We start from the raw sequence: 27,768 nt of genomic DNA, 5'->3' as shown, positions 1-27,768 counted from the left end.
CATGTTTCCACAGACATGGATGTAAACTGCAAGAGCAACTTAACTGGTGCACAAAGGCACACAACTACAAGGCGGTAATCCTAGTTTTATATCTGTCACTTATTCAGTCTCTCTTTAATACTCGGTGCCGACTAATTTGGAACAACGTTGGAGCAGTGTTGCAGACGGAAGGAATTTGTGGCTGAGCAAAGAGTCACAGAAGTTACCGTCAGAGGCGACATGAGTCACTGCATCGGGATGAAAAGGGGTGAAAATTAGCGTGTCCACCCCGGTGTCATGTTTTCAACACCGCTTACTGGAGCTGGAGCTGATAAATACCCATGACTACTGCAGAGTCATTCGTCCTTGGAATGAATACCAATTGTAACATTTCTCACTGAAGACAGAAGCCACGTTAGTTTTTGTTTAGTAGGAAAGGGTCTTAAATCTGATTTATACTGCCATTTTGTATAGTTTATGTCTGTTGATATTTTATTGAAAATGGGATATTTTATTGGAAAGGTTGCACCGCTGGTGTTGAGAGGCTTCGGGCTAAATATCTTGTAATCCTTTAGAAACGGAAAAAAATATAAAATATATATTTTAAAAAACAACAACTAAAAATGCGCTTTTTTGTTCATTTTTACAAAAATTCCTCTCTTTTTCTTTTTAAAACAACAAACCAACACACATGAACAATGCAAGCAAAGCAGATTTCTTTGTTACAATAAAATTTTACAGTTTAGGCATCAATAATACACATGCATGTTTTTATAACCCCGACTCCACCACAGAGCAGAGATGGAAGCTGCCTCTTGATTTTTACCAGTAACAGAGTCTCCTCCTTTAGTCTCTCCCAGAGAGATTAACACCCAAGTAGTGACAATGATGTCTTCAGAGTTTTAGTTAAGCTTATAAACAGTTGACCGAAGCTCTAAATAATGAGGTCAGTTATTTCTATGAAGCTTGTCGGTGCATGACGCGAGTCCTCCACAGTCTGGTGGCCTGAGGTGCTGAGAAATGGCACAGTGGGAACACTCTGAGATCTGACTCTGAGCAAACACCTCGTGAAAGAGGCAGACATGATAACACGTCTGAGGGAAACTTTTCTGAACCTTTGATTAAGATGTTTTAAATTCGGATCACACGAGTCACAATTACATATTGACAGGGGCGGAAAGTAACTAAGTAAATTTACTCAAGTACTTAAGCACAATTTTGAGGTGCCTCTACCTTTTAATATTATCAGTTAATGCTGCTTAACTTCTACCCTATTTAATCTCAGAGGAAAATATGCTACTTTTGCTCCTGAAGCTGAAATTTGGGGTTGTTTTTCAGATGAAGACTTCACTCACAAAACATCAGAACAACTTATATAATGCACTGTTAAAGATTAACTACTCAACAGTACTTGAAGTAGTTTTCTCCACCTGTAATTACAATATGAAAATGCTGCTTACATTTTAAAGCTTCAATAATGGTTCAATAATTTGGTTAGATCCATAACATCCTGTAGGGACTGATGTGCATAATAAGTACTTATATTTTTGATAAGGTATGAGACAAAACTTATAGAATGTGGTCCAGATTTTCAATGGTGTAGATATTTTCAGTATTCTGGTTATTCCAGGTCTATTTCTGAGCTGCTTTTTGAAGTTGCATGCTTGTTAGCGTGGTTGCAAGGTTAGGACAGCAACCTTGGAGCTGTTCTGGAATTTCATTGTCTTGTTAAAGGACACATGAGCTGCACAGAACCTTTTGAAGTACACAGACTTGAACCGGGGTCGTCTGGTCAAGAACTCTGTGTGAAAGACAAAGATAGCTGTAGAAAAATCTAACAGGTAATCTGGTCATCACATAAGACCCCTCGCATCTGATTTCACATCTTCTTTCCTGCTGCGTCTTTCCGTCTCTCGCTGTCTGTCTGTGTTGAGTCGAACAGCTTTCCAGGAAGTGTCATGTTTCGTGAAACTATGTGCTCCAGTTTTTCGAAAGACAGGGATGAGTTTGCGTGTATGGCTGCAGTCAGCGAGGGGGATTTCAGATGTTTCTCCTCTAATAGCTGTCCTACTTTGCAATTACTTTAAGTTATTGGTGGCCTTTCCTCAGACTCACAGGCCAGTGGCCTGTTGAAACCTGCCGTTTGTCACCCCTCCTCTCACCTCACACAAATATAGACACAGTAAATTCTTAAAGCAGGCCATGGGGGCAACGCTCCAACTGATCCATGTTTGTTGAATTTTGATGAATGTGCATATTTTCTGCTCACAAACATGTTTTTTTTTCTTTTTTAATTTTTACATGTCTGTCATGCAGGCAAGGATTCTTCCCTCTTAGTCATCCAACCACCACTGAAGCACATTAAGGCCAAATGTGACCAAAAATGTGGGTGGTTCATGCCTCCCAGATGTCAAAACCCAGTTAACACATTAGTGGCATGTTGGGGTGGACTTTGCTGTCACTCACAGTGGTTTTATATTTGAATGCAACATGCAATGATACAGTGTTCGATCATACGTTGCAGCTCAGCTGAGGAGGACACCTTTATTGTTTACATCTCACGCTGTCACAAGCACCAGCCTCTTATTCATGAGTAGATGCACACTTCCTTCTGCGTGGTGATATGGTTGGCAGGTGTTGTGTGGTAGACAAGAAAAAGTACCTGTATGAAACTACTCACAACAAGGTCTATGGATTATCTTGAGTAAATGGGTCATGATTTCTGGAAAAAGGAATTGTTGCTGAGTGTTTTAATTTTTTTTCTTTGCCACTTTGAGCACCACAAGTCGAAAGACATCTAGTTCTATTATATTGGAGGGAAGGCAGACATCTTAGTGACCCATATCTCCAACACTCAGTAACCACACCAAAACTATCTAGATTGATAAATAGCACTACAGGTAAGAGGGAAAATATGTATTATTGATTTGTGGTTGAACCGTCGCTTCAAGCTGATTTAAGTGACAGTGGGGACTTCTGTCTTCTGTCTCCCCTGTGCTGAAGATCGCATGGGGGCAGAGAGGTCAAAGGTCAAGCCAGCATGTGGACCCAGTCTGTGCCATTTTAGAGCGACCTCAAAGTCACTGGTAATGAACAGCAGGAAGGTGACATGACATCTAACCCTATTTGAAGATGTGGGGTAACTGCTATCATCACTGCTGCTCGTCAAGCCGTTAAGTGACTGACGTTGACAGAAGGGAGCAGCAGGCACACAGATGGTATCTGTCATGTTTAAAGGATGCAGTTCTGCATGAGGCCATGTTGTAAAAGAGAACATCCATTTACAGTACAGTAAACTGTTTTACACATGCTGCTCACTCGGGCAAGGGTAAAGTTTGACTGTCAGTCTATTAGCAAGGCAACGCTCTTTTCTTTCCTCTTAGTGTATCTGCTCCCTTCATGTTTGGGAGCACTGAGGAATGTGATGAGAGAGGTGCTTTCAGTACGTCGGCCTTCGGACATTCCCCGTTGTAAAAATAAATCTCTGAACTCTGAGTCCCATTGAATGGCTTTTATTTGGGATCAAGAAAAACATTTGAGAAACCCCCATGCTGAGCTAGCTGAGCACTTTAGTAAGTGAGTGCCCCAAAATGAAACACACATGCATGCCCTGACTCTTATGGTTGGTGAGGACAGTTTCCTTGCCTCAGCACTGAATCAGCACGTGACCCCATTGTGATGATTAGCCGGTGTGGCCGATAACTTTATCAGCCCTCCTTTCACTATGTAAATACAAGTTTCTTGTAGTTCTTGGTGTTTTGGAAACCAGTGAGTGCTCCAGGAAGAAGAGAAGGTGGAAAAGATCCAAACATTAAGTAAATGTAAAACTTTCTGTACAGCCCTTTTCCATTGCAGGAATATAACAACCTTTAACCTGAGGCTCCTCTTAACCTAAACTTTTAGGTACCTTGTGAGTATTTCTGCACAAGCCACATGTTGCATTTCCACTGTATTTTAAAAACTGTGACTGTTTTTGGGTTCATGCTATTAAAAAAGCAAAAGCAGGACAGACTATATTATTTTATTGTGCTGGTAGACAAGTGAAGTAAGTGTTTTTTGGACAGACAACTCCATGATGTAACTGTATCCAGTGCCTTGAACCACTTGTAGTTTTTTAGTTCACTCTGCTGTACACATTGTGATCCTTTTTTTTTGTTGTTGTTGTTTTTTTAAAGATATTTTTTAGGGTTTTTTTTTTGCCTTTAATTGACAGGACAGTGAAGTGTGAAGGGGGGAGAGAGAGAGAGAGGGAGGGAGAGTCATGCAGCAAAGGACCACAGGCTGGACTCGAACCCGGGCCGCTGCGGCAACAGCCTTGTACATGGGACGCCAGTCACGACAAAACATCAGAGCTTACCTTCATACTTTTTTATGATTTTATCCTTCTTGTGTTGGCGGCAAGGTCTTGCAGTGGTTAGCATTGTTGCTTCATAGCAAGAGGGTTCCTGGTGTGAACCTACGGTGGAGGGTTCGAACCCCGGGGTGGGGGGGGCCCTTCTGTAAGGAGTTTGCATGTTCCAGTGTGGGTTTTCTCCAGGTGCTGCGGTTTCTTCCCACAGTCCAAAGACATACAGGTTGATTGGTGACTCTAAATTGCTTGTAGGTGTGAATGTGAGTGTGAATGGTTGTCTGTCTCTATGTGTCAGCCATGTGATAGTCATACATGTGACTTTTAGTAACAGTTCCATCTCTTGGTAGGTCCAAGCAAAGAAATCTCTGGTCTTATTTTTCGCCATCCTTACTGTATTTTAGGTAACTAAGCAACCAACCACAGAGTAGACAATCTGCTTCCTGTTGACACCGGCACGCTCATTCCCAGTGTACATGAATGGTCATGTGATATGCCTTGTTAGGCGTATTCGTATGAACAAAAATTATTTCTGCAATGGTGCTAAAATGCTTGTGTGTACGGAGATCATTTTCATATTAAAACACTGTTTTAATTTTAAAACAGTGTTTTAATATGAAAATGATGCGGACATGGCCTGAGAAATCTTCAGGTCCATTTTTTTGTTTTCAACCACTGACTCCTGCTTGATGTGAATGGGCACTCCCCACCCCACCCCAAATACTAATGAAGACCTGGACTTCTTTGTTTAACCGACAAGCATACTCTGTTGTTCCTCTTTCTTAAAGTAGTGGTCCTCATGAATGATGCTGATGCAGTAGTAAAATGGGGGGTTACGCTTTTGTTCGTTGTCTTTGTTTTGATGTAACGGCACATCTGCTTGGCAAATCAATGATCAACTGCACTGCCAGCGACCCCTGAAAGCTGCATCTGACATTTAGTATCATGTCAGTGCCGAAAGTTAATTCCAGGAGCTTGTTTCCCAAAGCCAGCGGAGAAAATTGGAAAAAAAGGCCATAAAAAATGCCCATGCTTTACATTCCATCTTTCTAGATTCCTACAGTGGAAACAGTATTGTTTGACAGGTGTAAGACTGTGATTTTTATACACTCTAATAACACAATTTGATCACTAATTAGCTGCACTTTCACTGTTGACAGCCTCATCACAGAAAAGGATTCCAGGAATATCACACTAAATATTGTTCCTGTTTTCTGAAGTACCGTACATCAAACTGTGACCTGTCGGCTGGGTTAAAAGACTTTAACACTCGCCCATAATTCACATGATTATGGGTTATTTTGTTCAGCTACTCAGAGCTTTGTATGAGCATGACTGTAAAGCTATGAGATTGTAAAGCTGTGAGATGCTCGGCGGCAGCAGTTTGCCACTCATCACCAGTGTGTCTGTCCTCCACAGAGGGGCCAAAAGGTGATGTGAATCAGGGCATTAGTTTATATAACTGTTATATAACGATCACCACATTTGTTTTATCTGCTCAAAATCTGGCTGTTACGGTTTTAGAGCATTTTTAAGTGGAAGAGTAAAAGTTGTAAAAGTCAAATGGCTGATAATGGGATAGTAAATGTCTAGAAAGATCACAAGCGGTCTAAATCACTCTCAGGGTTTCCCTTTTCCTCTCTGAACGGTTTAACAGGCAACAGCTGAAATGGCTGTGAACAGGTTGAAGTCTGCTTTCTGACTTTGCTCAGAGAGAATTACGACGTCTGAGGTTCTAACCTTAAAAACACAGAGAGAATGTGAAAAATGTTGTAATGAGAGCTGTTTTTAGGAACAGTGAAAGAGGTCAGGTGCTGACCTAATTCTGCTGTTCAAACCGTTTGTTTTGGTAATGTTTAGATTTTTACATAATCTCTCCTATTGGCCATCAACTAGACTTTAAATGGATTATTCACAGAGTCACGGACATGTTTTCTGTTTTTTACCATTTGAAGGTTTAATCCTGTTCTTTGAGTATTGTTACCAGTCAGCATAGCGTGACCTCCAGAGCAGCTGAAACGAAGGAGGCCATGGAGATGTAGGCACTGTCAGAAGAACCAAAAGCTCCCAGCAACTGTTTTCTCACACATTCTCCACCTCTGATTCTTTGTTTTATTACCTCTTTAGAGAAAGAGAGTGAAGCATGGGATAAGAAAAGGGAAGTGAGAGGCCTGCATAGAAAAACACAGTAGAGATCTGTCTCATTGTGAGAAGTCACATGTTTAGGGCATGGGCACCTTTAAGGTCCAGTGTGCAGCCTTTAGGGGGATATATTGGCAGAAATGGAAGCTTAGATGATAAGTATGTTTTCTTAAGTGTATAATCACCTAAAAATAAGAATCATTGCATTTTTGTTACTTTAGAATGAGCTGTTTATATCTACACAGGGAGCAAGTCCTCATTTATGGAAATCATGTTGCACCACCATGTTTCTACAGTATCCCAGAATGGACAAACCAAAAGTCACATAGGCCATAGGCAACGATTTCATTCTCCACTGAAAAAGTATTCAACTCTCCATTGCTCCTGTAAGCGGTGGTACTCGTTATCAACTTTACACTTCTTTCTTTGTTTGTCTGCTTGTTTATCGCCTCTTTTGAAACACACACTGGTTCTGCCTGCATAGTTCCTACTTGGTTCATGTCAACAAACTGTATGATAGTCCTGCCATGAGCAGAAAAAAATGACTGAAACACTATAGATATTTAGGTTTACCATTGACAGATAAAGGGCAGCCCTATTCCTGTGAAGTCAAGAAAGCCACCTCTAATGAGAGGGAGTGCGCTGCAGTCAGAGGGTGGGATACATCCTTGCCCACCTACCTGCCATTGCATCCTGCACAGCACCCTAATCTCCCATAATTGTGCTGAGTCTGGGCTCCCACCCAGTCTCATTAGGCTCTTTACAGCATTCCTGATGAAAGGTCGCTGCTGGTCATCCTGGGGGCAAGGGCATCAAGTTTGTGTAAATTGGCCGTGACAAGAGTTTGCAAAATACAATTAGAGGAATAATCAGCATGGACCGATCCCTTCATCTGCCAGTGATGCCCTGATTCTCCTCATCCCCCAGACCTTTTTACTCCATGGAAACTTCCATATCTTTACTAAATCTGCTTCTGCTGCCTTTGTTCCTCCTTATCAGCTCCTTGTGTATTCCACTGAGCCAAACACTTCAAGTCTAATCTCTGTTTTTCCTCCACCTACAACATTATCTCCTCTGTTGTGCACTATCTCCATATGGAAGCCACTTAGCCTTGGGGAACGCTCATTCAAGAGTGCGCTCTCTTTCAATGCACACCCGGGGTCTTACTGATGTTTCCTGAGGTGTAAAAAGCAAATGATTATCTGAAAGAAATGTAATGAGACAGGGTCACTCGCTTTTCACATGTCAAGGCTGTTCTTAAAAACAAATCAGACTTGTTTTAATCCCATTACTGTCATATGGCTCTGTTTTATCTTATCTCAGTGGAGACTGCTTTACTGGTATTATTGCTAAAGTTTTGAAAAACTTATCCTAACCCTCAATAAACACAAGCATGAACATTAAATCTTACTTAAAACAGCAATTCCAAATATTTAGCACAGAATGAATATCAGGGATGTCCCAATTAAGTCCTTTGGCCCACATCCGAGTTGTTTTAATGTTGAGTGTATGCTGATACGGAGTCTGATCCAATACTCAACAAAGGATTTGCATGGTTGATTAAATATGTAATGTGGAACATTGAAGTAACAAGTGAAGTCTTCTCAGATAGAGCTTATTTTTCCGAGCTATAACAGCTGATATGATGGAGAGCAGCGCTGCTACATTATCATAGGCTGAAGTGGGATGGACAAAGCAGGGACACTGAACTTGCTTTGCCCTTGGGCCACTTTAGTAAAATGTCAGGAGACCCAGGGCCAGTGACAGCAGCCCCGCACAGGTCAGGAAAGGACATTTCTAGGATTTGGAGCTTAGCCCAGACCTCTGTTAGGGTTGCTTTTTTGTCACTTTGCTTGCTTTATTTTGATGCTTTTTAGGAACTTTTGCACTGTATAGACGTTAAAAGTACAAAAAAAAAGAGTCCCAGTGCGAATCAGTTTTATTTTCAGATGTAAAGAAGTATGTAAAGAAAAAGTACATTTTTTTGTGCTATATAAAATTATGTTTAAATATTTGTAGTATATATGTTTTTCTTTCTTTTTTTAGATTTTCCTCCTCAAGCTGTTGAAAATATTCAATTTTGGCTTGTCACAGACAACTAATCCGCAGACTCTGGGACAAGGACCCACTCCTTGTGTAGATAAAAACAGTTCATTCCAATATTCCATTTCTGCCCATATGTGCCCCTAAATCCTGCACACTGGACCTTTAAATGATCACAAGACAAAAAGGTTGGGAACCACTGATCTTGGTGCATCCTCTGTTGAGTTGAAAGAGACGTTGCCCTGAAAACAGACTCACTCTTTGGATATCTGGTTGTATACTGCCTCATCTATGTGGAGCCCCAGTCTTGTTGCTGCTGTTCTCCTACCTTTGTGCCATGCTGGGTATGAAAACACCAAAGACATTGAAATGGATTTTTTCAAAGTTGGGAAAATACTGCCATGTCATTGCGCTGCTTGAGCTGGTGTTTTGCACTGCCATGAAAACAGAGCCCATCGCCTCTGAATTAGCCGGGGGACACGTGTTTGACTGCTGTTTCGTTTTAACTTCGAAGAGCTGTGAAACCATGTCGTGTCACACTTGAACATGTGAAGCAATAATCAGAGCATCAAAATTTCATCCTCCTGTACACTTTGAGCATGACAGTCTGTCATGTATCTGCTACCTTTTGCCCTGCAGCTAAAAGTCTCTCGGCAACTTTCCATCCACTAAAGCCGTGCACAAACTACAGCAGCATATCTCACACATGCTTCAGAGAGGGAGACAAGCAGGAAACCACAACAAGTAATTTTTGTAATTCCTGCTGGCCTCCGTGTGTTGTTCCAGGTTCTCAAAACTTCAGGGTCAAGGTTGGAAAAGACAGGTCCAAGCAGGTAGAGCATTGATAGAGCACACGCAGAGGGTCAGAGGGTAATCCCCTGAGGTCCACAAGGTATTTGCTCCCCCTGTTTGTTTGTGTAGATTATAAAATGTTATTCTGAAGACATACATAAGTCCATACTGCTGACCTATTTCTCTTTCTGTGTTTCCGTCTATAACTTTTCCTGACAGCTAAAATGTGTGTCAGAAGTCAGAAACCTCTGGCTAGCCACGGGCTTTTGAAGGGACAAACCTCTCCCTAGATTTATTGCTCTGTTAGACACCTTTCAGTAAATGATTAGAGTCAAAACAGTCATGTGAAAAATATTTGGGGTTGTCTGTGTAACACTCCGGGGCAAATTCACGAGGAATGGATTGCGGCCACTGATAGCACCATGAACCTGCCCTGTCTAATGGTCAGACTCACAAAATATAACTGTTAACGACAGTACAGTGCAAACATGCCCATGATGTTTTGCAGCTGAGTGCAGTTTGCCCTTTTTGGGTCTGATTGCAATTATCTGTGTGGAAAAATGTTCATGTTGCCTTTGTGCCAAGAGCACAGTAGGCAGAACAACAGCAGAGAGAATAAGAAAACTCAGATTTACAAGATACAGGTCTTGTCCGACGAGGTGCAAAGGCATTCCTCAAAACTTTAGGCAAGTAATTTAGACGTGACAAAGAGAAACAGTATCCCAGTCTATCAGTGCGGCTCAGTTACCACCAACTCTATGAAGAGGCTAATAAATTCACTTTGACAATGTGTGGCTATTAGTGCTGATCTTTTTGAGTTGGGCTGTTTTTGCAGTGAGGCTCATTTGCATAGAAAGGGGCCAAATTTCATGCCAAATGTATGAATGTTATTTCATTTAAATACGTGCAAATAGCACAGCAGAACAGCACAGTTCGGGGTGCATTTCACCCTTTGCAAGTGCATTGAGAATTGCACGATTTATTTTTGTCTTTCTGTGCAGGGTTAATGACTGCAAAAGCTGCACAATTATTGTAAATTCAGATTCAGATTTCCAGTTTGAGGTCTATGACAACTGGTGGTACAGCACCTCACCTTGACTGAGGTGATTGAGCCGCCTGTGTCTGGGAATGAAGGAGCTGCTGAAGTCGCAGTCAGCTGTGGTGGAGACGAGGGAAAAAATTAAAGCTTACAGGAGTGAGAAGCAGCTGGCTCTTAAGAATGGGGTATCCCATGACACGTAAACACACCTACACCCAAATATGTGCACAAAACACACACACACACACACACACACACACACACACACACCCTCGCCCTTGCATGCTTACCTTGCAGTGCAGTGAAATGGATCATCAAAACAGGGATTAGAGGCGTTTAGGAGTCAGTGGAGCAGAATGTTCACTACACAAACTCAAATACTGGATTCTTGTGTCTTTGATGTCGCACATGAATCCCTTGTGGGGAAACGTGCACAGATAATAAAAGTTTAGGCTCAGCAGGGTGGGTAATAAGCTGTGCAGAGACTACCGAGTCGCTTGATTGATATTTTTACCCAAGAGTCAGACAGCCTTTCTCTCAGCACAGCAGTCTGCTGCTTGTCTCTGGTTTCTTGTCAACACACGCCTTGTCAGGAAGAAGTGTGTAAAAACAAAATACAATGTTTGAATAGGCAGATAAGCAGAGAATTTAGATTCTGCTCATCTGCTTTTTCACGTGAGAAATGTTCAATTGAAGACACGCGACCAACACGGCTGACTATTATGGGCTGACACACCTGTCAAAGCAAAGACTCCTCAAGATGTAGACTGTAGTGTATCCTTAATGTAGCAATGATTCAATGATTATTTACATTAACTATTACTCTTCACATTTTTTCTCACTTGATTGATGATTGTTGGTTTAAACACACTAGAAAACAGTGAAAATGTCTATAACAACATAATCAAGTGTCATGTTTTGTCCAACCAAAACTCCATAATTTTCAATTTACTCTAATGCAAGACCAAGAAGAGCAGTGACTTTCCTCATTTGAGAACCTGGAATCATCAGATGTCTGGCGTTTTTGCTTGAAAAGTTATCCAAATATTTGGCGATTGATTTTCTGGCAGATGGCTAATTGATTCATCAACTAATCATTGCAACTCTGCATATGTCCCTAAATCTTTAACATCTGACTTTATATTTCAAGAGAGAAGATGAGGTGATTTTTGTTGACCGTAGCACAGCTTTAGTTTCTTAATTAGCATACTTGCTGTCCTCCTCCCAATTTGCCCGGGAGACTCCTGGTTTTGATTGCCCTCTCCCGGTTCCAGTTGCGGTCACAATTCTCCTGTATTTCTTCCAACTTATGAGAAATGGTCACCTTTGTTTCTCCTTTTCATTATCACAACCTGCCTCTGGCTCTGTATACCAAAACTTGGAGAGAAGTCCATTTTTTTTCCCCTGTTGGCGCTTCCCACTCTCAACCTCTACCACTGGCAGAGGGGCGTCGTCAGGCCTGGCTGCCAGTGCACACCTCGTCTCGGGACCTGGCTTGCCCTCCTTTACAGCGGCAGGAGACCCAGCTGTCTTCCAGAGGCCATAAGCCTCCAGTTCTGCCTTGCTTCGGCATCCAGGACCCAGGGGTGTGTGGGCCAGGGAGGACAGCCGGCTGTGGGTCCCTGGCACAAGCCAAGCCTACAACCTGGCCTCCCTCCGCACTCCTGGTGCAGTGCTGGAGTACCAGGGGCATGAACCAAATACTAAACCTTATTCAATGTATTAAACATAAAAATTATTTTCATTCTTTAAAAGTCACCAGAATGCTGCAAACAATTTTTTATCCTCCACTCTGACCCTCCCTGTTTTTGAGGTGTCAGCATTGACAAGTATGGTCATTAGAGGAGCAGCAGCTTCACCACTTCACCCTGAGGCATGTGGCAGCCTCCTGGTTTATATTTTAATAAAGGAAATAAGAAGCATATTTTAATGCCTGTACTGTAACACCATTTACTTCATGGTGAGACTTTTTCCTCTAAACTTTAGGCAGATTGTTGGTGACTTCATGGAAACATTTCATGTGAAGAAAGGTCTTAATCATTGGTGTATACACATCACAGAGGTCTGTGTGTGGCTGGTCCTTTGTCATTAAGCGGGACATTTTTTAACATGGTTATGGGAAAGCCACACCACGTCCGTGACAGTGCCACTTAACAACAACCCAGCTGCCACACTGGCCATAATTACAGGGCTTCAGGAGGAAACTCGTACTCCAAGCTGGCACTAAGAAAGCATTAAATTGGACTATGGGTGGAAATTATTGGATGCTTAATACAGCATACATAGTTCTCTGGTGTAAGTCAGTGCGGTGAACCAGAGTGAGAGATGTTTTACTAGAGCGGGCACTTTGACAAGTAAAGTGTGGTCCTCTTTGACTTTGAATTATTATATTATGGCAGCTGTGTTTTAGTTACATGATGAATGAGAGCGGAGCAGAATCACATAGTGTCAACTTGATAAACATCCAACAGCACATCTGGGATGTTATTGACGTAGCAGGAGATTAACAGCAGGGGGCAATGTTGAACTTGAGCTGGTGCCTTGCAGAGGAAGAGGAGAGAAAGAAATACACTTTTATTTTGCATAGAATCACAGCATATCAAATTGTCACATGTCGTTCTACATGTATAAAATCTGACTGACCTGTATCAGTTTTAGTCATCATCCCTCTGAAGCCTTGTCTCCTGAAATATTGTGCACTGCTGCAAAAAATGTGCCAGGACTCTTGTGCTTTCATGTCTTACATATTTGATTTATTTACTAATTTATTTAGACCTGAAGACTAATCCTCAAAATGTCCTTGTTGACCTCATCTGATTACAGCCAGCATGTAAAGTGAGCACACTTATAAATCTCCGCTCTTGTATGCCTGCTTACCTGCAACTGTTACACAGCACAGAGACAGTGGTCTGGCAGAAGCAAGGAAACCTTAGAGCTAAAGTACTTACACAATGTCTACACAGTGTCGACACAGTGACCCAAACCACAGAGGTTGGATAAAACATTTTAAGTGTATGTTTGGGATTCTCATGATATCTGACTCCAGAGAGGATATCCATGTGAAATCCACGAGGAGTTATGGGGATCATAAAACAACTTTTATAACGTTCGTGAGCTTGGGTGAGTGTGCTTCACCAGTTTATCTGTTTCGTGTGAGCTTTTGGACGCTGTTGGATGGATGAAGTAAATGTGTCCTCTACAAAATCCAAGGCATGTTTATTTGAAAAACAGCTTGCATAAACAAGGCAATTCAAAGTGCCATATATTGGAAATAAAAGGTAGTGAGATGAGATATTAAAGGAGCAGTGTTTAGGATTTAGTGGTTATCTAGTGGTGAGCATAACATTGCAACCAGCTGAAACTTCTCCCATATGCCAAGCGTGAGCTTCCAGTTAAGATTCCTTAAGGCCCTGATCACACAGAAAGCATTTTAGCAGCTGTTGTACTTGTTTTTAATGAGAATGAAGCTTTTTGTTTGTGGTTTTTGTGTTGCGATGCGCCTGGCATTTCTGCGCTCTAGGCACCTGGTGTTTTTGCCGGAGCACTCTGAACTCCTTGAGTTGAAAAAACTTCAACTTCAACTTCAACTCAAAGCAGAAAAATGCCCCACGTCATCCCTTTTTTGTCATCTTTTTTTCCCATTGTCCAATTTGATGATTTGAGAGGCGGGCCGACTGTGGTGACCATGACAACAAGTTTACAGTCAATAAACAATGGAGGAAAAAACTAGTGGTAGTGGTGGCTGGTTACCCAGAGCTATATGGCCTGATGATAGACAGCAGGTTGTAAAACTGTCCCTGAGTCATCCTAAAATATGCCTTGAAACAGCCATCATGGAGACAAAGTTCCTGGACCAGCTGGTGGTAATCCCTGTGATCCACCCTCTTTTTCACAGTCTCATGTGCCCACACAGATGTTTCCCTGTGCCCAACAAACTATTTGCTGACAGTCTCTCAACCAGAGCTACAGTAAGTACCCTCTGCCTGCCTACGGGAAGGTTAGTTTAAGGAGATGATGGGATGGTTGCTCACATTAAATTTAAAAAAGGCAGTGCAGTGTGCCTTGCCTTTTGCAACCTCCAAAACTCTTTGTCTGATTTGGGCCTAAGTGTTTATTGTTCAAGAGATTTTTAATGGGAGCCGAATTATCCGCAGGGGTTGCTTCTTCTCCAAAACAAACAGACCAGGCGAATAAAACCGGTGAAAACACTGAATAAAGCAGTTTCACGTTACAAATCAGTGTTTCTCTGATGCTGCTCTGTTCGTCACAGAGGAGCTGCTGGTCCAGCACCTGGTAATGTGTGCTCACCTTTTTTCTCTGATAGCTTAAGATCCAGACGTTTAGGCTGAATTATCCGCAGAGGTCTCCTTCTTTCCAAAATAAATGGACCAGGTGATTTAAACTGGTAAAACCACAGTGTTAAGCAGTTTCACTTTAAAAATCAGTGTTTTTCCGATGCTGTTTGGCTTGTTGCTGAGGGGCTGCTAACTATAGTGGCCAATGTAAAAACGCAAATGGCCCTATCTTGATCCAGCGTTTGTTTTGTCCATTCTGGGCTACTGTAGAAACATGGCGGACTCTGTGGCCGAGGACACCCTATGTAGATATTAATGGCTTATTCTAGTGTAACGCAAACACCATAAGTCTAATTTTCAGATGATTACACACTAGGGAAAAAATACTCAATATATTATATATAATTTCTACCAATAGATCCCCCCTAAATCCTACACACTGATCATTTAAAAGTTTTACACATAAGCTAAAAACAACAAGACTAAACAATAGAGAATTTTTATAGTGCACCTACAGTGCAGTGCAAGATATGAATAAGTGCTTCTAAATTTGATGAAAGGCAGTGACAAATTAATGACTGACAAGTATGACTGACTACGGAAAGGACCCTTGAAAACCTTGAGGTCAAAGGTTAGGATGCATTTCCTGTGAAAGAGTGTGGAGTAAATTATCAGTTCTAGTGCACAGACGGGTGGTTTGTTAGTCAGACAAGATGTTGTCATGAACCGACCTGCCGCCACATGCTGCAGGTCAGTCGTAGAAAAATCCTCGTCCGAATGAAACCTCCGACCAATTCCCATCTTTATAGCACCTGGTAAATGAAAGCAGCTGTGGGGACAGCAGGGAATGCAACTGGGAATGAGCACTACCAAAGCACATTATTAAACCAGCAGGCGTTAAGATCAGGGCCCTAAAGGGAGACAGGTTAGGCTATCTTCAGCGCCCCCCCGCCTCCACTCTTGATCCTGCGATGAATACTGCAATTTTCCAGCCCATGACCCCCCATGAGATAATATCAGAGGTCTGGGGATTTTTGTTGGCCCCTTATGGTCTACCGAGACATTGGCCCCTGTCGTCCTGGGAGCAGTGGCTGTCGTCCTTATCACAGGAAGTCATACAATACAGCAGAGGAATGTAAACCCGGAGCTTTGCTGCAGCTGAGTTTGCAGAAACACAATCAAGAGTTTTAGTTTTTAAATCAGGTTTGGTTTTTTGTTTTTAATTTACCTGATTGCTTTGGAACAGAGTGTCTGCTGCAGGGAAATACACATTACACAAGTTTGTTTTATATTTCACTTACACAAAGACATAATAGCACTGAGCAATTTGGCACAAGATTTGTTTTCCCATCAGAACAATGCACAGAAACTCCACCTTCATACACAAGTGTGACTGAACATTAGAAACTTTTCCAGAGTTTTCATCATAAAACTGTAAATGGGGTGGTGAGGCGCTCAGATCCTGACTTTTTGTGATCATTTTGGAAAAAAAGATGCTGCATGTATGACTTTTGCTAGGTGTAATCGAGTCTCTGCTATTTTCCCAAAGGTTAATGTTTTGTATCATAGAAATGTTTGGGACAGCCATGTCTAGAGGCATTATGTTCTGGGATTATCTGTCTGTCCTTCCATATGTCGGTCGTTTTCATTCTCACGACGTGTTATCTCAAGAACTTCTAGAGGGAATTGGTTCAAATTCAATACAAATGTCCTGGACTCAAGGATGCATGTTACAATGCTTTATCTGGAGAAATAAGAGAACACAATAGAGAAAAAGAGAAAACTTAATGAATAATAAGTTAAGGATGTTCCTTGAAGTAATTATCTTAACAAAGTCAGGCCTTAAAGGTTTAAATGATGACATTTTATATCTGAAAGGTCACTGTGACATCTTAATGTTCTGAAAAACACTTTTCTGGCCATTATTCAGCATTATTTAGGAACAGAAGGGGACAAATTTGGTCAGATACTGAATTGGTGACGCCAGTCTTGGTTGTCCACCTTGAAACCGTGCCGATTGGATCTTCTGTGTTGTCAGGTTGAGGATGTGTGTGAAACAACACTTTCTAGCTTCTTTGCAGTAAACTGCCATGGTTACATAAGAGTCTGACATGGATGTAAACTATAACTTGACTGCTTTATGGAGGTGAGCAGCAACCAAAGGCGGTTACTCTGTTTTTTTGTTCTGAATGATGTCAGCAGTCTTGCTTTCAGGCGAGGAGGCCGCTGCTGTTAATAAACACCACAGGAAACTCTTAAAGCAGTGCAATAAAATGCTAAACCACTAATTACAGCTTCCAGAATTAGTACACCATTAAATAAACACTTTCTTGATAGAGTTTTAACAAACAAAAAGAAAGCCTTTAGTGCTGAAACGACCAGTCATTTGCTTGGTTAAAGGTTAGGTAATGTTCTTTCGAGGCCATCTCAGCACTATACTGACATGTCCATGTACATTCCTGCAGTCCATACTAACTTTAACGTTTAATTTAAAAAAAAGAATTATGAAATTAACCTGAATATGAGTGTCAGTTGAATTATTAGGTTATCCTGCTTTGTGTTACGATCCCTTTGTCATGGCTCAAAAGAAAAACCTGTCCAGGGGAACTAACTGGCTGTTGGAGATAGCTTCATATCACAAAAGAATAATTAAGGGATTATAATACCTGATCATGAAAATAATCATTAGTTGCGTTCCTGTGCATGTCACAAAGATTTCGATTTAGACAGGATGCTTTCATTAGACTGCACAGATGTTCGTCATGAACTGATCACTCTGTGCACAATGTTTCATTGATAAAGGAATCCTCATGTTTGTTTACTACATGCCAGGAGGACTCTTATGCAACATATATCTGAACATCCACCACATGGTGAAGCAGCCCCGTGCAGTTCTCCCTGCATGGGTTTGACCCTGAGCTTCGGCCTTTGACCCTGACCTGGGGCATAAATTGGGCTGAAGACACACACTACTATGATTCAGGCATCTGAAAACGTGCACACCGACCCCCCAGAGGCTCAGGCCAGGGAGGAGAAACCTTGGTGATCTGATGTTCACGGGAAAGCGGATGATTTTCTTTTTTTTTCTTTGAAAGAGGCTACAGCTCTTGTTTCACATCTTTAGATGTGTCTGATCACTGAGCTGGAGCTGCGGCTTGGTGACAGATTGATGGATGAGTGAGGGTGACATAACTTAAAATGCCCCCTGGAGTCAGATGAAGCTCCCAACTCCAGACTCACTCAGGTCCTCCGTGGTCATTGAGTTTAACATTCAGAGAAAATATTTGTATGGCTGGGAATGTTTGGGAATGGTTGTGTAGCAAAGAGATACAGTGATAGATAAACTTTCCATGTCGCAATCACATATCAACAATAATCTAGTTCATCTTTTTTTTTTGTTCCTTGGCAGTTTTGGACCTATTTATTGATTTCCATGTGGTCCACATTGTGAAAGAAAACAACAACAATGCAATTAAAGACAATACAATATAAGATACTAACACAATAAAAACATTCAAGTTAATTTCTATATTAAAAACAAAGCCATGCATGGTTTTCCTCTGACGAGTTTCCTCTGCCCTCTCCGACAATCCAGAAATCATAAATCCTGCCCTTACTAAGAATACTACTTTATCGATTCACTGTAGACGTTCAGTTTCCAGTGGTTCGTATTCTGACCTGTAATAGTTCAACATTCCTGCCTTCTTATTGGGCAGAAACACCCAGAGAATGATGAGCGTGACACTGACCCTTGGCAGACCCCTGCTCAAGCTGCCACACAGGTGTGTGGCCTCAGGGGGGGAATAGAGGGAGATAGACTAGGGGGAGATAGACATCCACACACACACAACTCAAACAACTGCTGCAGGTCTCACCACAGGATCCCTCAGGGTCTTTAATCCTGCCCTTGACTTCAGGTCACCATCACTTGTCTGCTTTAGTGCAGTTGTTTCTGCATAATGTTCCTTCAAACCTGCTGCACTTATTTAGCAAGTTAAATGAACTGTACTAAAAGGCATGCACTCTCCGTCACCCCGAGACCCAGACTCATTAAATCAAGCTCTTGTGACGTAGCGTCCAAATAAAAATCAGTGAGCGTCCTAAACTGCAGCTTATCTGAGCGCAATACATTGATCAAGGATTGTGTTTCATAGTGTCATAAAATGTATTCTCATTGTGTTAAAGGTTTTTTCATTACATGTTGTATGCCGTTTAGGTTTATGATAGTTTTTAAACTCTTGGCAATAGAAAGAGAGCAGTGTTTTTGGTGTGAACATTTCCAGATGTTGTAAACTGAGAGGGAAATCGTTTAATTGGCTGGTTAAACGCTGGCATCGCAAACCCACCGAAATCTGCTTGAGGGGGGAAAATGTTCTATAAAGCAATTTTTCTTTGCGTTCGTATTCTCTCTCCGTACAGTAACTCTGCTCTTTTTTATGGACATGGAGAAAGTTTACAAGCTGATTAGTGCCAAGTGAACGCTCCCTCCTAATTTTCTCCATGGCTTTCAGTTTTCAGTCCAAGATTCTTTCTGCTGGCATGGCAAATGAAACAGCCCAATGTCATCAAGTCGACGCTGTGAGCATAATGCCTCCTGACAAACCCCCATATGCAGGAAATTTAACATTAATGCAGGCAATGTGGAGCCGCGTCCCAAAAACTGCAGTGTAAAAGTGAACAACCGGTAACACATTACTCCTTTTCATTTTCAATATCATCCCGTTACGCAGACGCTCTGCAGCTCAGATTATGGTATATGGTGACCTGTCAGCACCCGTATCTGACCCGAGTCATTATGTGTAGTTTGGAAACTGGAGGGAAAGATTTTATCTAACTGAGCTGTCGACAGCTTTGGCAGGATATTTAGCTGATGGAAATGAGATGGAAAAACTGTGACTTCTGGTGGAAGTGTTTTGTCAGTTCTGCATGATTGACAAACGTCAGTTCTGGTTCATGTTGGAGGAAGTTAGAGGCGATGAGGACAACGTTTAAATGCTGCGTATTTTCTTTTGTCCCATTCAATTTACTACTTGCATATTTTGATTCTGTTTTGGATATATTATGTATTTTCCTTTTTTATTTTCCTTGAAGTGAGAGCTAAGGAGACAAGTTTAAGGGTGGAAACGGCGCACACAGTTTCCCGCAGTCTTTCTCATGAATTTCCAGGCTCTCCAGCACTTTCCACACTTTGAAAAGCTGGATCCAAATTTATTCACGGAAAACATTTGAAACTTAATCAGAATGACATGAAAAAGAAAGACACATTTTTTCTTAATCTGCTCAACAGCAAAAAAAGCTCAAAGCTGTTTTTGCCAAAACACTAAGCTTATTTACTGTTCTTTGTTCATTCACATTTCTGCTTTTGGTTGTGGTTTTAATAACAGCAGGATTAACTCTGTCCTTGTTTCTCCCCGTCAGATGTTAATGAATGTGAGGAGACCAATGGAGGCTGTGAGGCTCTCTGCTGTAACACCATCGGGAGTTTTTACTGCAGGTGTCCTCCTGGACAGAAAATAAATGAAGACGGCAAAACCTGTCAAGGTGAGTCCTCTGCTGTATTTGTTTGGTCGTGGAGCTGGGTTGTATTTAAGCAGTAAGAGATGAGAGGCCGTAGTTTATATATAGCTATAATGATTTTAGAACAGCTAAGGGGCGTTCCATGTCGTAGCTGTTCTAAAATCACTGTAAATCACGGCCTCAATGGCTTATTGGTTTTAGAAAATGGTTGCTAAATGTACCTGGCAGTGATTCATAAAACTAACATGCAGGAACACAAAACGCAGTCATTGATTTATAACAAGTAATCAATCTTCTGCCAAGTAATGTAGTTCTTCACAACATTTAGCAGAATGGTTGCTTGCATGGAGCCAAAGAAGTTCACCTTGATGGGCTCCAGTATACCCAACGTTAGGAGAAAGAAATAAAAATTCTCATAATGTTGCAGTTATATTGTAACCACATTTATATCTGCCATCAGCAACTATTGTGCTCACTTTCCCGAGCTGTTGCCAGCGATATCATTTCTGTTACAGTTTAGCTCGATGACTTGCTGAGTAATCATGTTAGACTGTTACAAAAATGATAATCCTAGAAACAGACAACACAACAAAGAAATCGTGCAAGCTAGCTAAAGTTACATTGTTAACATACCACAGATCGTTGGTGTAGTTTGTCTGCTTTGGCTGGAGATAAAAGGCATTTGGATTGGGCAGCAAAGCGACAGGACACAGTGGGTTCGCTGGCTACTCAGTTATAAATCCCTGTAGGCACTCCTTGTCTCTTTCACAGCATCTTTGTGGGTTTTTTGTGCATCCAATGAATGATGGCGTTGAGTATTTCTGACCATTTTCGTCCAGGCGGATGATAAATGATTCAGGCTTCAGTTGCCGGTTGCTCATTTCAGCTCTGTGTCCTACATGACATGATTGGTGCAGTGATACTGAAATTGTAATGCGGTCACAGCTGTGTTTATAGAGTTTTGCACAACGCCAGTCATAATCAAGGATCATACTATCTGTTTTATGAATCAGATTCATCAGTATCAGTAATATGATACTAGGTATCAGGGGTGTGGTTATCATGTTGTGCAGCTCTGATGTTCTCTTTTGCAAAGATTTATTTTTATTAACAGATTTTCAGATTACAGCGCAGGAGAAGTTCCAAAAATGTGTCAGGTTTCCATTCATGCATTTAAAAATATTATTTTAAAAAGACAAAGTAAATGTGAAAGAACAAAGATACTTACCCAAAAACATAAGAAAAGAGGCAAAAAACAAAAACAAAACAAAACAAGCACACACACACACACACACACACACACACACACACACACAAAAATTGCTATGATGTTCTCAGATAGAGACTTTCTGATATGCTGAATCATCAAATCCACATTACCGCACTTAAAATTCTTTACTGTAAGCATCATCTGAAGCAAAAATGGTCATCTGGTCAAAGGTCACAGTATTGAAATATTGATTTGAACAAACAAATGACCCATTTCATTTTAGACATGCTGAGCCCCTTATCTTACAGGCTACAATAATTAGTATTTGTGTCCTCTCTCCCCTCAGCAACCATTTGTTTTTGGTCTTTTATACTTTGTTCCTTTTGTGCATGTCTGTTTATATTTATGGAGTTTTGTTTTTATTTTTATTCGTGGCTCAGTGAATGTACATCCTGCAACCAGCAGACATTAAAACCAGATCATTTTAACTCAAGTGAATCACAGGAGCAGATCTTTTTCACTTGTACACTGTAGACGACACTGTGATGTGGCTTTCTGCTGTTTCATGACAGAGAACCTCTGTGGACGAAAGTGCAGCTACCAGTCTATACAGAGGCCCAACAGCTCACCAGAGCTGAGCTTCTTCCCAAACATTTTCCCATGAGATTCCCGTTTTGCTTCATCATAGTTTGATGTTTCTGATTAGGAAATCTCTGCGAGTGGTTGGTTTAATCAGAATAATGATTCCTCTGTGCAGCAGCCAAGCCTAGAGGAGAGACGCTGGAGCGCTCTGCAGTATGGCTGTCTGCTGGAGGAACCAGTGAGAGATGTGATCCAGGTCACGGTTATTAGGAGAGTTGATGGGAACGTTGTCACAGCTGGCTTTCATAGCTCTCTGCCTTCAGCCACTGGTGTATATTGGAGGAAAACAGCTACCCGCAGCATTAACGTCCTAATTGTCTGTAATTGGCAGTAGTATTAACAGAGGTAAAAGAAGCTGGATGAATGTTGTGGATGTTTAAATTAGCACTGCATGTGTGGTGCTGCGTCTGCAGAGAGTGATCAGTTTTCCTTCTGCATGACGGCCTGAAGCTGGGAGGGCTGCGGAGTCAAAGCCCGCATGAGTCCAGATGAGAGACAAGAGCCATTCATTTAGCTGTAAAGAATAAATGGTTCTGCGGAGTTGGACTGTGCACAATCACATTACTACTTTGGGGGAATCCTGTCCTTGGCAAAATGCTATAATTTTTTTGATGAAAGACATCTGCTGTTGGATGTTAATATGTGAATACTGCTGGCACGGACAAGAAACGAACAAATGCGTCTTTTGTTCAGTGCAGAAAAAGGAGAAAAAACGAAATACTGAATTTAGTGTTTAATCCCTTATGGAGAGTTCCCTAGATTTAAGCTCCTGGTCAAATTCCATTTTATTTATGCATTTATTTATTTTGAATCAGCAGCGCTGATAGAAATGGCACTGATCAAAGTGGAGGAGGCCAACAGTAACTGGTGTCGTGCTGAGTGCAGCGCGGCGCAGCAGTGTCAACATTTTAGCCGTCATGCCAAATGAACTTGACTGCTCAGACCAAAACGAGCGTGAAGGTGGGAGTAATGGTCTGCCAGTGCTTGGCACCTGTCTTAATAGTGAGCTCAAGGAGTGTGTGAGTAACGTCTTCCAAGATCAGCAGGTATTAGATGCCCTTGTTGAAGGTTCATTGCGTAAGATTTAGGGGGATTTGCTGGCGTCTAGCGGTGAGGATTGCACTTGCAACCAGCTGAAACTTCTCCCAGATAGAATTCCTTTAGTTTACATCAGGAGGTTTTCACCAGGAGCTAAATTTTCCGCAGTGGTCTCTACCGTTCCAAAACAAATGGATCAGGTGATTAAAACTGGCTAAAACACTGAATAAAGAAGTTTCACGTTACAAATCAGTGTTTTCTCTGATACTGTTTGGGCCTGTTGGAGACGGGTGGCTTACCCACCACATACTAGTGTGTACTCACCCTTTTTCTCTGATAACTTCCTGTGTGCTGACATTATAATAATGATAATAATAATATTTTTTTATTTATAAAGCGCTTTTCAAAACAAAGTTACAAAGTGCTTTACATGTCAGTAATTAAAACAGACAAGACATGAAAACATCAACTATTAAAACAACTGTTAAAAACACTTAAGTGTATAAAAGTTAAGGAAACTAAGGAACTAAAGAAAGGAAATAAAAGATAGTTTAAATGAACTTATAACTAAAGTAGAATCAGGAAAAAGGCTGTCCGATAAAAGTGTGTTTTAAGAAGGGACTTAAAAGAGATCACTGACTCAGCCGACCTGATTTCCTCGGGCAGATTGTTCCAGAGCCTCGGGGCCCTGACAGCAAACACTCTGCCCCCTTTAGTTTTCAGCCAGGCCTCTGGAACGGACAAAAGACCTCTGCCCAAAGACCTCAAAGCTTTTGGCGTGTATAGCACTAAGTGGTCAGAGATTAGGGTGGGAGAGAGACCATGAAGAGCCTTAAAAGTAATCAATAAAATCTTAAAATCTATTCTTAAATATACTTTGAGCCAGTGAACGTCTGATCCAGACATTCTAGAGGTTTTGTTTTACTGGGAGCCAAATTATCTGCAAAGGACTCTTCCTCTGCCCCAAAAAAACCCCAAACCTCAAAACCGAGCTGTGGATGTAAACTGATTAAAAACACTTAATAAAACAGTTTAATGTTTCAAATCAGTGTTTTTCTGAAGTGGGGAGGCTGCTAACAACAATGGTCGACACAAAAATGTGAATGGGCCTATCTGGAGCCAGAGTTTGGTTTCTCTGTTCTGGGTTACTGTGGAAACATAGCGGTTAACATTGCAATCACCATAAAAGAGGACGCACTCCCTATGTAGATATAAACAGCTCATTGTAAGGTAGCGAAAACACAATATTTTCAGGTGATTATGAACTAAAGAAAACATATAATTTCTGCCAATCTATCCCCCTAAATCCTACACACTGGACCTTTAACTCTGAGAACAGGCCAGATTTTTTTAATACAAACATCTCTCTGTTGCTATGTTCTCTCCTGGGTTTTTCTGGTATTTTATTCAGATTTTATTTTGGCAGGGTATCTTACAGTTATGGCTCTGAGCCTATCATCTGTCTTCCATGCTTGAGCAGGCTGCTTGCCTCCTCACCTGGCTGGCATCTTTGTTCACATGATTCTGAAGTCTCCACAAAAATGCATTTTATGTGCGACGTGTGCAGAAATGTGAAGAAGAAGTTGGCGCGCGGTGTGACAAAAGTGATCTGTATCAGTTTCTGCCTGTGTGTCTGAGCCTGAGTACTCGTTGGATGCTTGTGGCCTGATGTAATGACTGTACAGGTGGATGTAACAGAAGCTTTAAGTTTGCATTATTAAGAAGAAGGGTCATAAGAAGTGAAGCTTACCGTCATTGTATCCCGCCGAGGTCTCTTAAGGACCATTTGTGCACGAATCGGGGAAGTGATGCTGACCATGAACACGCTTTGCTCTTTATAAGCTCTATAAAGTGCTGTCATGGTCCTGCCGCTGTGTTTGTGTGTATGTGTTGGCAACAGATGAGAGTGCACAGTGCTCAGCTCCTGAATAGACGATTTCACTGCAAGGCTCATTCCTTTCTCAGATGTTTGGATTATAAATACTCAACCTGACGTCTGGCCCTTATCACATTTGGCTTTCCTTGAATGGCGTTTTTTTTTCTTCTTCTTCTTCTTCGTATCAATTTTAAAGAAAAATATAGACAGCACATCCTTTAGTCTGTCCACATTCTTCTGATGTGCACTCACAAATCACATTTTTATGACATATATTCTTTGAAAAACACAGTGGCCACCCAGTAAAATATAGTAAATCATTGAGGGGAAGACATCAGTCGCTGCTGGTGGGTAAAATGCAGACTTATTTATTTGTAGTTCACACAGGACTCTCCTGCCTTTCAGTGTGAGAGAGAGTTTGGGCAGGGGGTGAGAGGGAGGTGTGGGCAAAGGGCAGGGAGAGGAGGATCTTTAATGCGATGGACATTTAGTTTTAGGAGATGGGAGGGTGAGAGGCAGAGGGGGATGGAGGACGGGACAGAAAAATCAGGAGGCAGAGTGAATGAGGAGTAGTTACCATGTTACACCAGACCAGGATTCAGCACTTGCAGAACCAGTCATTCATTCAGATTTTTCATAGCCAAAGCGCGTAACAAAATAATGCTTAGATTGTTTTGTTTTTTACAGCACATTTTTCAATATATCTAATTTAAAACATTCTCTGTGAGGTGTTACATTTGACTCTGGGCCATGGCTTTGTCATCAGGATGGTGGATTTTCTTTATGGTGTTAATTGAAGCAATGGCACGTCTGACATCCGCTGCAAACTACCCACAGAGTTACTATAGAAGGATTTGCTATAGGCCACACTGTTACCATGGATACCATGGCTACAACCTTGGCTACATGGCAGCAGGTAAGTGATAATTTCACAGTCAAAATGCAGATGATACTGTGACAGCAGTGCTTTAACGCCTTCACTCTGCGTCTATCCTCAGGAGGAATAGTTTGTGAAATGTATTTATTTAACTGTTTATCACTGATGTGAGGAACACTGTCATTTTTATTTTACAATAAATTAATTTTGTTCTTTTCAAAAAGTAGAAAATGCTACTATATGACCTTTTCAGAACAGGATAATTTCACACAGGATACTAAAAAGATTTTTGGTCACACACATGATTTTTATAAACAGTAGGACTTTAATTCATAAGTAGGGATTTACAGTAGTCAGTGTGTTTGCCCGTGGCTCAGCCAGACTGGCTTATCAGTCCCACTGATAATATGTCTGCTGTACGCGCTGTTTGGCACTGCCCGGATAACTTTGTCTCTGATCGCTTTTACCAACAAAGATTAGAGCACATGAAAACATGAACTATGAATCATGAGAGACGCTTTGTAGCGCTAACACAAACAGGGCTAGATACCAGATACACTCTCAGCAGATTATGTCAATATTATTATGACTGAATATTTCTTTTCATGTTTGGCAGGACTGTAGTGCTCGGGGGATAAATGCACAAGATGAAACATGTTTTACATTTATTATTACCACATTGCTGATAATCCCTCTGATCTGCTGTCTTCCTGAGATGTCAGTCTTGGAGATAAATCAAGGCTGTTCAGAATTAATTTATCTCCTGCACACAATAAACAAATCACCTTTAAGAAACAGACCAAAAATAGTTTTCCATGAAGACGACACCGTGCTGTAGGTGGCTGCGGGCAGAGAATTAATGTGTCTTATGTGAAAGCCAGCGGCTGCGGAGGCTTTGGCTCCGAGCTCGAGGGGGGATCATGTTCTGGAAGTGGAAACCAGGCTGGAGGGGCTTCACTGACTGTGCGCTACAGAAGACAGAAGAACAGCAGCTCCACGGCGCTGGACCCGTTTCATGAAAAACCAAACCAAAGGACGGCATGCAGCATGGATGGAAAAACGAAAGGACGGCTCCTGCCAGCTTTCCTGGACGAAGTGGAGCTGGAGTTTGGCAGCAGAGAAACGAAGAAGAGGAAAGTTTAGAAGCTCCTTTGTGCCCCAAACACTATATTTTGAAGATGTCGTTTGATATTATTGGGAGTAGATGGGTTCAACCGGAGGATATTCCTATAATTTAGCTGTGTTGGGCAGGTTTTACTGGAACCATTAAGCAAGTAGATTTTAGTCCCTTTATGCTCATGCACTACATTTTTGTTCTTATCCTGATCCTGTCCTTGTTTTTACTATGAAGAGCAGAATCATTTTTATAAATCATATTAACCACTAAAAGTATTAAAAGTATAATTTACAACGCTGTGCTTCCTTCATCATGTTCTGTAAAATCAGTCCGACGCATTTTGGGTCTTGTAAAGACCTGATTTATGGGTAAATAAGAGGTCATATACTGTTTGTGTGTACCGCGGGAACATGAAGACAGTGATGTGGTGGTGTGTAATGTGCACGATGAGGCTCAGGGACAGATTGTCCCACTGCCACACTGCCTCCATCCTACAGAGCGTGAAACGAGCACTATGGAGACTAAATTCACTCCTCATGTTAAAGAGACTCTGAGATTCATGTTAGTTTTCCCCACCGGCCACAAGAAATACGACCTTTAAGCTGCTATAACCTATATTTTTATTTCAGCAATGGTTCAAATGAGTGTGTGTAAGATAAGATGAAAGGAGTCGCTTGTGCTGATGGCCCCACAGAGAATTAGCTCTGTGCTCATGAGCTCCGCTCTACAGAAATATTTGTCATCATTCAGCTCATTGTTTTGGTTTTCTGGCCGGCAACTGTACTGTGTTGGTTCAGTTTCATTGTCTTCATCAATCTTATTTCAAGCAGCAACAGGCCGCTGTTTCCAGCAA

The 27,768-nt window shown here is 41.5% G+C and overlaps 1 protein-coding gene across 1 annotated transcript in view; it reads left to right on the top strand.

Annotated features, from left to right (window-relative positions):
- megf6b (multiple EGF-like-domains 6b) overlaps positions 1 to 27,768 on the top strand; it is a 94,950-nt gene that overhangs the window by 27,204 nt on the left and 39,978 nt on the right. Inside the window, exon 5 of the mRNA XM_050037256.1 lies at positions 20,057 to 20,179. Coding sequence (XP_049893213.1) covers positions 20,057 to 20,179 — 123 coding nt within the window. The remainder of the gene's footprint in view (positions 1 to 20,056; positions 20,180 to 27,768) is intronic.

This window comes from Epinephelus moara, chromosome 24 (genome assembly GCF_006386435.1).
Source record: "Epinephelus moara isolate mb chromosome 24, YSFRI_EMoa_1.0, whole genome shotgun sequence".
Classification (NCBI taxonomy): Eukaryota; Metazoa; Chordata; class Actinopteri; order Perciformes; family Serranidae; genus Epinephelus; species Epinephelus moara.
The sequence above is the reverse complement of the archived record's forward strand: the minus strand, read 5'-3'. Positions and strand labels throughout refer to the sequence as shown.